The following is a 13,471-nucleotide window of genomic DNA, read 5'->3' on the forward strand; positions in this document are numbered from 1 at the left end:
GCCTGGTCCATCTTCTCCTGGGAAACCAGATGTGATGTGAGCAAGAGAGAAAGCGGGTGGAGAGGGAGGAGGGAAAAGGGGTCAAGGGGGAGACAGACTGGGGAGGGAGAGAGTTAATAGGATAAGGAGCAAGTGAGGGGAGAGATGAATGATTTAGGGGAGAGAGAAAGATAAACACTGTTAAGTACATGTGCCATTTGTCGGTGTCACTGTGTCACCCTGTTGAGGAGAGACAGACTCCATGTTCATAGCTGCCTTCTGTCTGTGTTACTCAGCTCAAGTCCTTGTTCCTTTCCCTGTCTTCCAGGTGTGTGCCTACAGAATACAGAGAATGAAGGCTACCCATCTCCTGTGGTCATTCTGCCATTTATGAAGCATGGAGACCTGCACAGCTTCCTCCTGTATTCACGCCTGGGAGAGACCCCTGTGGTATGTGGTGAGCCCTGAAGCCCCCTCCATGCAGTGTGCTACTCATGGTATCTCCACACATGTAGGATATTGTCAGACAGCTGGTATTGTGTATCCTTCTCATACTGTATCTACCATAGTCCCATCCCTGAGCTAATCATCTATAACTGTACAGGCCCAGAGATGCCAGTGTTAATGCCCCCCAAAGCTGTCCTGTCATAGAGGTGTGAGTCTCAGTGCCTCGTGAGCAGGTCTATCCTATCGCTGCCAGTCTCTATGCCCCCTGAGCTGTCCTTTTCTAGAGGTGCCATTCTCTGTCCTATCCTAGAAATGCCAGTCTCTTTGCCCCTGTACTGTCCTGGAGGTGCAAGTCTTTATACCCACGTCAGGTCTGTCCTTCTGCCCCAATTAAATAGCAAGGAAGTCTGTTGGGTTTTCCTAATGGGATTAGATCTCTCTCCCCCTATTGGAGTTAGAATCAGACAGCTATTTTCTAACCCTAAGACATGACACTTTGCTCCCTCTCCCAGTTCCTTCCCACACAGACATTGGTGAAGTTTATGACGGACATAGCAAGCGGCATGGATTACCTGAGCAGCAAAAACTTCATCCACAGAGACCTGGCAGCACGAAACTGCATGTGAGTCCCGGGAGCAGCTGGGGAGCAGGTCCACTTTCATGTGTACTCTGCCTTTGTCACTCTGAAGGGATGGGGTATAGGCACTATAGGATTCAGATCCATGCAGTCAATCTCACCACATGGTGGGAGGGACAAATGTGATGTGCCATAGCTCCCTTCTGTCTATACATACCTTTCTGTGACATTTCCATTCTTATGATAGGGGTGAGTGACTCTTTCCCCCCTTACTAAGTGTCCTCTCTCACTCTCTGCTTCTCTCTTTTTTCTTTCGTTACTCTTTTTCTCTCTTGCTTTGACTCACACCCCCTCTCTTCACCCTCATACTGTCCTCCCCTCTCAGTCTCTGCTTCTTGCACTTGCTGTGCTCTTGTTTTTTCTCTCCCTATCTCACGTGCTCTTCTCCCTTTTTTGTTGCATTTTCCCTCCGTGCTTTTTTGTCCCTCTCTTTCTACTCGCTCCTGCTGCTTTCTCTCCGTCTCTACCTCCCCCCTCTTGTTGGTTTTTCTCATGTCTGTACTTCTTTTGTTGTGTTTTCTCTCTGCCTCTTTCTCTCTTCTCCCTGTTGCTGCATGCTTTCTCTTTTTCTATCTTCTCTCTTGTACTGCATTTTCTCCCTCTCTCTCTCCCTCTTTTTCACCATATAAGATATACTGTAGGGGCGGTATCACAAAAATTGTGTGGTGCTCTAAAAGCCTTAGGCCAAAATGCTTGATTAGCTCACAATATCAAACAGTCCTCAGATGGAATCCCGCTCTGGTATCATAATCATTTTAAATACACCTCCAGAAGAACATCAAAGTCCCACAAATATTCGAATTAGCTGGAATAATTGCTATAAGTGGTGTATAAAATGAAAGCCAAGGACTCACTTTGTGTGCAGCGTCCTGATGAATAAATACCTTCGTCCTGGGGTATGAGGTGTGCTTCCGTTTTAACAGCATACATGAGAAGAATTGAAGAAAACCGAGCACCACTTCCAAGCAGGTAGAAATTAGTCAGGCAGAGAGCGTACCCATGATGAACAAATTATCACATTTGTTGGATCATATAAAAAAGCAGCATATTAGGGCAAGAAAACCCACACCTACACGTTTCGAGCATTAGCTCTTTATCAAGGTGAAGAAAATATTACTCACCGGGGTGTATAAGTACCTGGTCTGTGCACTCCTATCCCGCGGGAGCTGTGATGCGGGAGCTGTGACATCAGCGCGCAGAGGCAGAGAATGACAATAGAAAAACTTTATTAACACAAAACATAAAAACACTAACACTACGGCTGAGAAAATGCTTATTGGGGTTAAAAACTATGACAAATAACAGAAAATAGGTCAAATTAATTAACTAACGTTCAAAATTATAAGCAATGATAATAAACATTCAATACAAGCAATTCCCTGACGAAACATTATATCGCTTTGTGTAAATCACAGCAACATGACTGATAAGTCAAAGGGACAAAGATAGCAAGTATGCTTGTAAAAAGAATAGTATATGTGCTTAAATATGCCGATAATAGCAAAAAGAAAGAATGATTGAGTGAGCTATATAAAAATAAATGGAAAATAATATATAAACTTTAATAATTAATAATATAACGATATCATTATTTAAGTGATATTTACATTTATCATTTTGCCAGAATTAAATAATCTCTTAAATCTATTTAAATAGCTCCAAGGAAAATTGGATAGTCCCGAAAGAACAAACAGTAATATTAATATTTGCATACATGTATAACTCCTAACTATAAATGATTAACCAATAAATGTATGCATGTGTAAATGGAGACCATCAATGTAGGAACGGACCAAGATCCCAGTCTGAATTTAAGCCTTGGGGTAATCTAGTCTTTAAAGTAAAAATCCAAAAAAGATCACTTTTGTCCAATATTTTTGTTCTATTGCCTCCTCTAACAGGATTTGGAATATGTTCAATGCCCATAGAAGTAACTGAGTCTTCACTGCCCAGACTACAGTTTGAGAAATGTTGTGAAACTGGATGAGTGAGATCATTTTTACTAATGAGGCACAAGTGCTCCATAATGCGGACCTTTAGGGCCCTGTGGTTCGACCCATATATTGTTTACCACATCCGCAGTTTAATAAATAAATTACGAATGTGGTATTACAATTGATGAAGGATTTGATTTGGATTTTGGATCCAGTGACACTAGAGGTAAATTGTGTGCCTGCTAAGCATTTAGATACCCCAATAAGCATTTTCTCAGCCTTCAGTGTTTTTATGTTGTGTGTTAATAAAGTTTTGCTATTGTCATTCTCTGCCTCTGCGCGCTGATGTCACAGCTCCCGCGTCAATTTTGACACTCCAAGAAGGAGACGGGATTGGAGGTTACAGTGCACAGAGCAGGTACTTACAGCCATACCCTGCATTAATGTATGCAATGGGTCCAGAGCATGTATGTAAAGCGAAAATGTGCTTAAAGTGAAGCTCTACCTTTTCCCCACTTATCGATGCATGTACTGTACTGCAATCGTCATATACGTGCATAACTGATGTAAATAACGCATGTGTAACAGGCTCTATAGTCTCCCCGCTTGCGCACAGCTTCGGTACAGGTAGGGAGCCGGTATTGCTGTTCAGGACGTGCTGACAGGCGCATGTGCGAGCTGCCGTTTGCCTATTGGGCGGTATGTCCTTACTTGTGAGTGTACTTAAAGTGAGTGTCCTTAAACCGGGGTATGCCTGTATACACCCCGGTGAGTAATATTTTCTTCACCTTGATAAAGAGCTAATGCTCGAAACGCGTAGGTGTGGGCTTTCTTGCCCTAATATGCTGCTTTTTTTTATATGATCCAATATATTTGATAATTTTTTTATTATGGGTACTCTCTCTGCCAGACTAATTTCTACCTGCTTGGAAGTGGTGCTCGGTTTTCTTCAATTCTTCTCTTCTAAGATATAGGGGCCTATACACTAAGCGCTGATAAAAAATAAATCTCTGTACTGTATAAATTGCCATTTTTTACAGTGTTGCTATCACGTTATGCATAAAGCCCAGAATACCAGTGATAGAAACATTTGCTAAACTGGCGAGTAGCCGGCGACGTCCTGATTGCCTCGCTGAAAAGGACTCACCCGGCGATTTCTTTCTGCTGCAGGGTGAGTCCCTGCGCAAATCTCTCCAGAGATCTAACATTTTTAATATAAAATGTTATACTAGTGTATTGTAGCAGGGGGTCTCCGGAGCATAACCACATTGATTTGAGGTCCGAGGACCCCTGCTTCCTGCGATACAGGCCCCGTTATGGGGTTCCGGTATCACCTATGCATTTTATTCCCACAGTCACGTGACGTGGGACATTTAAATACATAGGAGATACTGGCACCCCATAACGGGGCCTGTATCTCGGGAAGCTGGAGGTCCCCGGACCTTAAATCAACGCGGTTCTGCTAAGGAGACCCCCTGCTGCAATACACTAGTATTAATACCCCAATAAAAAATGAAACAAATTTGTTACCGTAGATGAAGCGTTTTGATTTCAACCTCGGTGACCCCCTGCTTCCCGAGTTACAGGAGTTACAGACCCTGGTAGGGGGCATCGGGTGGCGGTATCGCCGCCATTTTTAAATCATCCGCGTCACGTGACCGGGGGATTTAAATAATGGAGATACCGGCACCCCATATCTGGGCCTGTAACTCGTGAAGCAGGGGGTCCCCAAGACTGAAATCAATGCGTTCATCTCAGGAGACCCCCTGCTTCCGCACACTATTAATACAAATTACATTAAAGCAGCTTCATTACTTTAGCAGATAGTCGCAAAGGCAATTAAGGGGTTAAGGCACAATAGCAGGTTTATTGAGGGCTGAGGGGGCGAGTAATGGGCAAAATAACTATTATCCATATATGGATAATAGCTCATTTGCCCATTATTAAATCAAACATTAGCCAGCCAGCATAAATAAACTAAATAAACCTTTCTACTTAGCCCTGTCATCATGAAGGGCATCCTCGTCAGCATACTGCAGGTCCATGTCCTCCGATGCCAGCAATAATACATGAAAAAATACAATCTAATGGTCTTTAACCCCTTAATCACCTTAGCGGTTAATAACCGCTATAGTAATTAAGTGGTTAACCCACCCTCCCCCGCTACCCAAAAGGAAGCCTAACCACCCACCCCAGGACCACTAGTCACACCCTGTACCCATTGATTGGCATAGTGGTACATCATACCCGTATAATATGGGCATGATAAGCCACTATAGCAGCCAATGGTCACCCTAATCAAAAAGCATGAATGCCAAAAATACACAATAATAAAACATATACACAAGCACCTAAACACCGCAATTCAATAAATAAAAGCATTAGCCAACAAATCAATTAATTCATTTTAAGCACTAGACAACAAAACAATAAATTAATTTTAACCAGTAGCCAACAAATCAATTAATTAATAAAACCTCTAGGCAACACGTCAATTAAAACGAGTAGCCAACACAAAAAATGTTGTAATAAAAACACTAAACAATAGGAAAATGAAATCAAAACAAGCCATCCAAATTACAAACAATTTAAGCAAAACAATAAACAGACAAATAATAAACAACAATCAATAGAAAAAAGGCTATTGCCAAAACAATGCATTGACTGTTACTGTATTTATCTGTACCCTAAACGGGCACAGATTAATACATTATCAGTCAATGGGCAATGAAAAACATAAAAATAAAATAAAAAAATGAACAAACTTGAATGTATATAGATGTAATTTTTTTCCAATATTTTTCTTACCTATAGAAGCGTTGACCCTCCGAATCCCGGCGTTTCAGGAAGCTCTCGTACCCCGATGTCATCAAAGTCAATCCAACGCCATCCACCTTGAAGATCCAGAACAGGTAGCAAAATTCTTCTTTCTTTTATATTCTATCACCTATCTTCAACTGTCATTATTTCTTAATTTTCTTTAATCTTCTATCTTCATCTGTCAATCCATAGCCCCATGGTAAATCCACAACACAATGTTGTCTCGTCTGCTTCTTGAGGTAAAATGAGACATCAAAGCCTTATATTTGACCTGTGACATAACATTTTCAGGTCAGATGGTACAGCTCCAATCTGATTGGACGCTTTATCATGTGCCCGCCTCTTTTTTTTTTTTGGTGAAGGATGTGACGTAATCTCCAAGGAAGGTACGTCACATCCTTCAAACCACATGACAAAAGGATGTGACATCATCACTTAAAGTGACGTCAAATCCTTTAGAACTAATGTAACCTATCATATGGTACAGCAACCAATGTGATTGTCTTCAATCCCATTGGCTGTAATACCATGTGATATAGTAGCCATGTGGTTTGAAGGATGTGACGTACCTCCCTTGGTGATGACGTCACATCCTTAACTAAAAACAAAAAAGAGGCGGGCACATGATACAGCGTCTAATCAGATTGGAGCTGGACCATCTGACCTGAAAATGTGACGTCACAGGCCATATATAAGGCCTTGGCGTCTCATTTTACCTCAAAATGCCGACGAGGCAACATCGTGTTGTTTTACCATGGGGTTATGGATTGACAGATGTAGATAGAAGATTAAAGAAATAATAACAGATGAAGAGAGAAGAAGGTGATAGAAGATAAAAGAAAGAAGACTTTAATTACCTGTTCTGGACCTTCAAGGTGGATGGCGTTGGATTGACTTTGATGTCGCGGTACGAGAGCTTCCTTATACGCCGGGATACGGTGGGCCAACGTTTCAAAAGGTAAGAAAAAAATTGAATGTATGTAGATGTAGTTTTTTTATTTTTATGTTGTTCATTGCTTATAGACTGATGATGTATTCGTCTGTGCCCCTATTGGCTACAGATAAATACAGCGACAGACAATGCTTTTTTGGCAAATGCTTGTTTTCAATTGATAGGAAAAAATAACTATTTCTGTTTATTGTTTGGATTAATTGTTTGTAATTTTGATGACTTGTTTTTATTTATTTTTCCGATTGTTTAGCATTTTTATTTAAATATTTCTTTTGTTGGCTTCTGGTTTTAATTGATGTACTGGCTATTGGTTTTATTAATTAATTGATTTGTTGGCTAATGGTTAAAATGAACTAATTGTTTTGTTGGCTAGGGCTTTTAATTATTTAATTGGTTTGCTAGTGCTTGTATTGATGTAATTTGTTGGCTATTGTTGTTATTTATTGAATTGTGGTGTTTAGGTGCTTGTAATACATTGGGATGATGTTTTTGCAGGGAAAATGTAGAAGATAAATGGGCAGTCTTTAAAACATTGTTAGAAAAGCACACTTATCAGTGTATATATACCCATGGGTAATAAGTATAAAAGAAATAAGTTAAAACCAATGTGGCTAAATAAACAGGTAGGGGAGGAAATGGATAAGAAGAGGAAGGCGTTTAGATTCTTTAAGTCAGAAGGGACAGAGACATCATATCAGAATTATAAGGAATGTAACAAAAATTGCAAAAGGGCAATAAAATTAGCAAAAATGGATAATGAAAAAAGGATTGCAATAGAAAGTAAGATCAACCCCAAAAAGTTCTTTAAGTACCTTAATAAAAAAAAAACGAGAAAAGCAAATACTGTATTGGACCCTTTCAGTGTGAGATGGGCAGGCAGATTATTGGAGATAAGGAAAAAGCTGAGGTATTAAACAAATTCTTTGCCTCTGTGTTTACCAGGGAAGAATCAAGTTCAATAGTGGCGCCGCAGGAGGAAGCCACAACCTCCATATTAATGAACTATTGGTTAACTGAGGAAGAAGTTCATAAGCGGCTTTTAAAATATTAAAGTAAATAAGGCACCTGGCCCCGGTGGCATACATCCAAGAGTTCTCAAGGAGTTAAGTTCAGTAATAGCATTACATTTAATATTCAAGGATTCCTATTTCCACAGGCTCAGTACAACAAGATTGGCGTAAAGTAGATGTGTTGCCTATATTTAAAAAGGGAGCTAGATCACAACCGGGGAAATTACAGACCTGTAAGCCCGACTTCAATAGTGGGGAAACTACTTGAAGGTTTAATACGGGATAATATTCAGGAATACCTAATGGAAAACAAAATTATTAGTAATAGTCAGCATGGATTTATGAAGGATAGATCATAAACCTTATTTGTTTATTTGAGGAGGTAAGTAGGAATTTAGACAGGCTAATGCAGTTGATTTGGTCTACTTAGATTTTGCAAAGGCTTTTGATACGGTTCCACACAAGAGGTTGGTGTACAAAATAAAGCGAATTTCACTCACTAATAATGTTTGCACCTGGATTGAAAACTGGTTGAAGAATAGACAACAGAGGGTTGTCATAAATGGAACTTTTTCAGGTTGGGCTGAAGTCGTGAGTGGAGTACCTCAGGGATCGGTACTGGAACCCCTGCTTTTTAACTTGTTTATTAATGACCTTGATGTTGGCATCGAGAGCAAAGTCTCCATCTTTGCTAATGATACTAAACTGTGTAAGGTAGTAGAATCAGAGCAGGATGTAATTTCTCTCCAAAAGGACTTGGAGAGACTGGAAACATGGGCAGGTAAATGGCAGATGAGGTTTAATACAGATACATGTAAGGTTATGCATTTGGGATACATATAAACAGGCGCCTTACAAATTAAATGGGGATACATTGGGGAAATCCTTGATGGAGAAGGATTTAGGAGTGTTTGTAGACAACAGGCTTAATAATAGTGCCCAAAGTCATGCAGTAGCTGCAAAGGCAAAAAAGATCCTACAGTATCTTGCATTAAACGGGCAATGAATGGAAGGGAAGTAAACATAAATTATGTCCCTTTACAAAGCATTAGTAAGACCACAACTTGAATATGGAGTACAATTTTGGGCACACTCCTTAGAAAAGACATTCTGGAACTAGAGAGAGTGCAGAGAAGAGCCACCAAATTAATAAAGGGGATGGACAATCTAACTTATGAGGAGAGGCTAGCTAAATTAGATTTATTTAAATTAGAAAAGAGGCATCTAAGAGGGGATATGATAACTACAGCTAATTAAAAAAAATGGCCGCCGCGCTCCTGATCGGGAGTGAGGAGGGAAGGAAGTTAAATAAATAAATAAATAAAAAAAATTTTTTTAAATGGCGGCGATTCATCCGTCCTCCCTCTCAGCCCCCTGGTTTTGCACGTGTCTGTGTCCTCCCAGCGTGTGTGTGTGTGTGTGTGTGCGTGCGTGTGTGAGAGAGAGAAAGACAGAGTGTGTGTGTGTGTGTGTGCGTGCGTGTGTGAGAGAGAGAAAGACAGAGTGTGCGTGTGTGCGTGTGTGCGTGTGTGCGTGTGTGCGTGCGTGTGTGCGTGTGTGCGTGTGTGTGATGGTGAGAAGGGGTGGGCAGGGTGAGGTGACACTAATCTACCGGAGTCAAAGCAATGCTAACAGTGCATCTCTCAGGCTTTAATGCAGGGTCCCCTACCTGTTCGTCATCACCGCTACGCCCAGCATCAGAGCCGCTGTGCGGGGTCAGGGAGGGTGTGACAGATAGCAGCACCTCGCACAGCCTGCGGGACTTGGGTTAGCTGCAGCTCCGGTCACTGAGTCCTGGTGAGCGGCGGGAAGGAGGGAGAGGGGTGGGGAGGAGAGGCTGGGATAGGGTCCCAGAGCGCGAGGCTCCCCCTCCCCGGCCGGGTCCACCACGCCCGGCTCTGACTCACCTCCGCCCACCCTGCACTGCAAATCAACCGGGCAGGAGGAGTTGCCATAGAGACAAAGGGGGGTAAAGGATGCAAGCCACGCCCACTTACCTCCTCCTATATGGCACCAATGACTGCAGAACAAGCATCCCACATCTGGGCACTCTTACTGCCTGGCCTCATTCAGTCGCCCCGCCCACAGCCCTCTTCTTGTCAATCAAGCCGTCCGCTCTCCGCCCCCCTGCGGGTGATGTCATTATTCCAACCTCCACCGGGCTGGTGGGCTGCTGACATGTGAAAAACGGTCTGGTGGGCTGCTGACATGTGAAAAACGGGCTGGTGGGCTGCTGACATGTGAGAGGGGGGGGGATAGGGGGGTGGGTGGGCTGCTGACATGTGAGGGGGGGGGGGGTGGGCTGCTGACATGTGAGGGGGGGGGGGTGGGCTGCTGACATGTGAGGGGGGGGTGGGCTGCTGACATGTGAGGGGGGGGGGGTGGGCTGCTGACATGTGAGGGGGGGGGTGGGCTGCTGACATGTGAGTGTATTGTGAGAGCTGTGTGCAGTAAGTGTGAGCAATGAGCAGTGTCTGTGCAGTGTGTGTCATTGTGAGCAGTGTGTGTGCAGTGTGCAGTGTGTCAGTGTGCAGTGTGTGTCAGTGTGCAGTGTGTGTCAGTGTGAGCAGTGTGTGTGCAGTGTGTGTCAGTGTGAGCAGTGTGCAGTGTGTGTCAGTGTGAGCAATGAGCAGTGTGTCAGTGTGTGCAGTGTGAGCAATGAGCAGTGTCTGTGCAGTGTGTGTCAGTGTGAGCAGTGTGTGTGCAGTGTGTGTCAGTGTGAGCAGTGTGCAGTGTGTGTCAGTGTGAGCAATGAGCAGTGTGTCAGTGTGTGCAGTGTGAGCAATGAGCAGTGTCTGTGCAGTGTGTGTCAGTGTGAGCAGTATGTGTGCAGTGTGTGTCAGTGTGAGCAATGTGTCAGTGTGTGCAGTGTGAGCAATGAGGAGTGTGTGCAGTGTACAGTGTGTGTGCAGTGTGTGCAGTGTGAGCAATGAGCAGTGTGTGTGCAGTGTGCAGTGTCAGTGTGTGCAGTGTGAGCAATGAGCAGTGTGTGTGCAGTGTGCAGTGTGAGCAATGAGCAGTGTGTGCAGTGTGTCAGTGTGTGCAGTGTGAGCAATGAGCAGAGTGTGTGCAGTGTGTCAGTGTGTGCAGTGTGAGCAATGAGCAGTGTGTGTGCAGTGTGTCAGTGTGTGCAGTGTGAGCAATGAGCAGTGTGTGTGCAGTGTGTGCAGTGTGCAAAAAAACGGGAGCCACGGGAAAACCGCGTTATAACCGAATCGCGGTATAACGAGGCGCGTTATAACGGGGTTTAGCTGTATATACAAATATATTCGGGGACAGTACAAGGAGCTTTCAAATTAACTATTCATCCCACGGGCAGTACAAATGACTCAGGGGCATCCGTTTAGGTTGGAGGAAAGGAGATTTCACCAGCAACAAAGGAAAGGGTTCTTTACAGTAAGGGCAGTTATAATGTGGAATTCATTACCCATGGAGACTGTGACGGCAGATACAATACATTTGTTCAAAAAAAGGTTGGACATCTTTTTTTTTTAGAAAATAAAGGTATACAGGGATATACCAAATAAGTAAACATAGGAAGAATGTTGATGCAGGGAATAATCTTATTGCCAATTCTTGGAGTCAGGAAGGAATTTATGAGATATCATTGGATGATATGACTCTGGGGTTTTTTATTTGTCTTCCTCTGGATCAATAAGTAAGTATAGATATAGGATAAAGTATCTGTTGCCTAAATTTAGCATAGGTTGAACTTGATGGACGTACGTCTTTTTTCAACCTCAACTACTATGTAACTAATGCATGGGATTCATGCCGGGGTCTCCAGTGCTCATATTAATGGGAATCAGCTTCAGAGACTCCCGGCATCAATCAGATGCAGGAAAAGCGCATTTTTCTTTCTAAGTCCCCGCTCGCCGCTTCTCTGCAGCTTCTCACCACCTTCCTGCCAACTTTTCCTGGTGGACGATTTTGAGAGGAAATCTCTAATCAAGAGCCTCGATAAGCTAATCGGGGCTACTAGAAAAACACAAGTTTAATAACCTGCCGATAAGTGGCTTATTTCCGCTCGTTTGGTGATTTTTTTTTTCTTGGGAATTTTTTTTGCCGAAAACGGCTTTTATCGCAGACTTATTGGGGCCTACTGAATTGCTGTAGGCTTTTTTGGCGATAAGGAGGCGATAAGTAGCTTATCTCTGCTTATTGCATAGGCCCCATAATTGGCAAATGTTTCAAAGGTTTTTTTTTTGTTTCCCTTCCTTTGTATCAATATAAATATAGGACGAGTATCTCAGCCGATTAAATTTAATATAGGTTGAACTCGATAAACATGTCTTTTTTTTCAACCTCATCTACTATGTAACTCTATTTTCTCCATCTTGTTGCATTCTTCTCCCTCTTGTTGTGTTCCCTCTATCTTCTCCCTCTAGCTGCATTCTCCCTCTCTTCTCCCTTTGTTGCATTCTCCCTCTCTTCACCATTTTGTTCTGTTCTCCCTTTGTGCTCTCGCTACATTTTTCCTCTCTCTTTCTGAGTTCCTCCTCTCTCTTCTCCCTCTTACTTCATTCTCTCTTTTCCCCCTATTGCTGCATTTTCTCACGCTGTTTCTCCCCATTCAGGCTGAATGAGAACATGAACGTCTGCGTGGCTGATTTCGGCCTCTCCAAGAAGATCTATAATGGCGACTATTACCGGCAAGGCCGGATCGCCAAGATGCCAGTGAAATGGATTGCAATAGAGAGTCTGGCAGACAGAGTTTATACCACCAAGAGTGATGTGGTGAGTCTGTAGATACAACAGTGTCGAGGAACTCACTGCTACCCTCAATAAATGAGCCAGTACCTTATTACATAATGTCTGATATTTTGATATTTAATGGGTAAAAGATAAAATAGCAACAGTCCACACTCCAGAGGTCTTGAAAAGCATGTGAAGATCCTACATTAAACCTTCATATGTTTTCAAGACCTCTGGAGGGTGGACTGTTGCTGTTCTATCTGAATGCCATGATGTGTGGATATTTTGGCATCCAAGGCAGTTTGCAGTGTTTATGCTGTACATGATGTCATATGACCCCGCAGCGTCATTTGATGCAGCTCTAAGGTAAGGAGGGGGGCACGGGCGACGCAGTAGGGAAGACGGGGTCGCAGCACAAAACGTTTGCACACCCCTGGGCTAAGGGACTGATTCTATACAGCATGTGTCAAACCAGCCGATTGGGTTGATTTGTCCGAAATTTTTCATTGACCTCAATGGGGAATTGAGGGTGAAAATGGCCTGGTTAAAATGGCCTGATCGGCCACTTCGGCAAATATAGGATCGGCCCCTATGTGGTCAGACCCATGTGGGATCAAAGTAATCTAATGGCAGTGGCATATTTAATAGATTAAATGGTCAGTCCAATGTAGGAACAATGTAATAGATTAACGGGTCAGACCCATGTAGGATAGTACTGTAAACTGTTGTATAACCCTTCTTTGTCCCAACCTCAGTGGTCTTTTGGAGTCACCATGTGGGAAATTGCAACCCGCGGCCAGACACCTTACCCCGGGGTTGAGAACAGCGAAATCTACGACTACCTGAGACAGGGGAACCGACTGAAGCAGCCTCCAGACTGCCTGGATGGACTGTGAGTTGCAAAAAAACCTGCGCCTTTGTAGCATATTAGTACAATTCTAGTGGCGTATTGGTCCTGGAGAAGTGTAGACTACTTGCAGGATATGATACCTTTTTA

At 43.1% G+C, this 13,471-nt stretch overlaps 1 protein-coding gene across 1 annotated transcript in view; it reads left to right on the forward strand.

The window, feature by feature from the left end:
- AXL (AXL receptor tyrosine kinase) overlaps nt 1–13,471 on the forward strand; it is a 30,017-nt gene that overhangs the window by 11,267 nt on the left and 5,279 nt on the right. The window contains exons 7-10 of the mRNA XM_075606909.1: nt 308–429; nt 939–1,048; nt 12,357–12,516; nt 13,230–13,366. Of these exons, the coding sequence (XP_075463024.1) occupies nt 308–429; nt 939–1,048; nt 12,357–12,516; nt 13,230–13,366 (529 nt within the window). The remainder of the gene's footprint in view (nt 1–307; nt 430–938; nt 1,049–12,356; nt 12,517–13,229; nt 13,367–13,471) is intronic.

Source organism: Ascaphus truei, chromosome 7 (genome assembly GCF_040206685.1).
Source record: "Ascaphus truei isolate aAscTru1 chromosome 7, aAscTru1.hap1, whole genome shotgun sequence".
Lineage (NCBI taxonomy): Eukaryota > Metazoa > Chordata > Amphibia > Anura > Ascaphidae > Ascaphus > Ascaphus truei.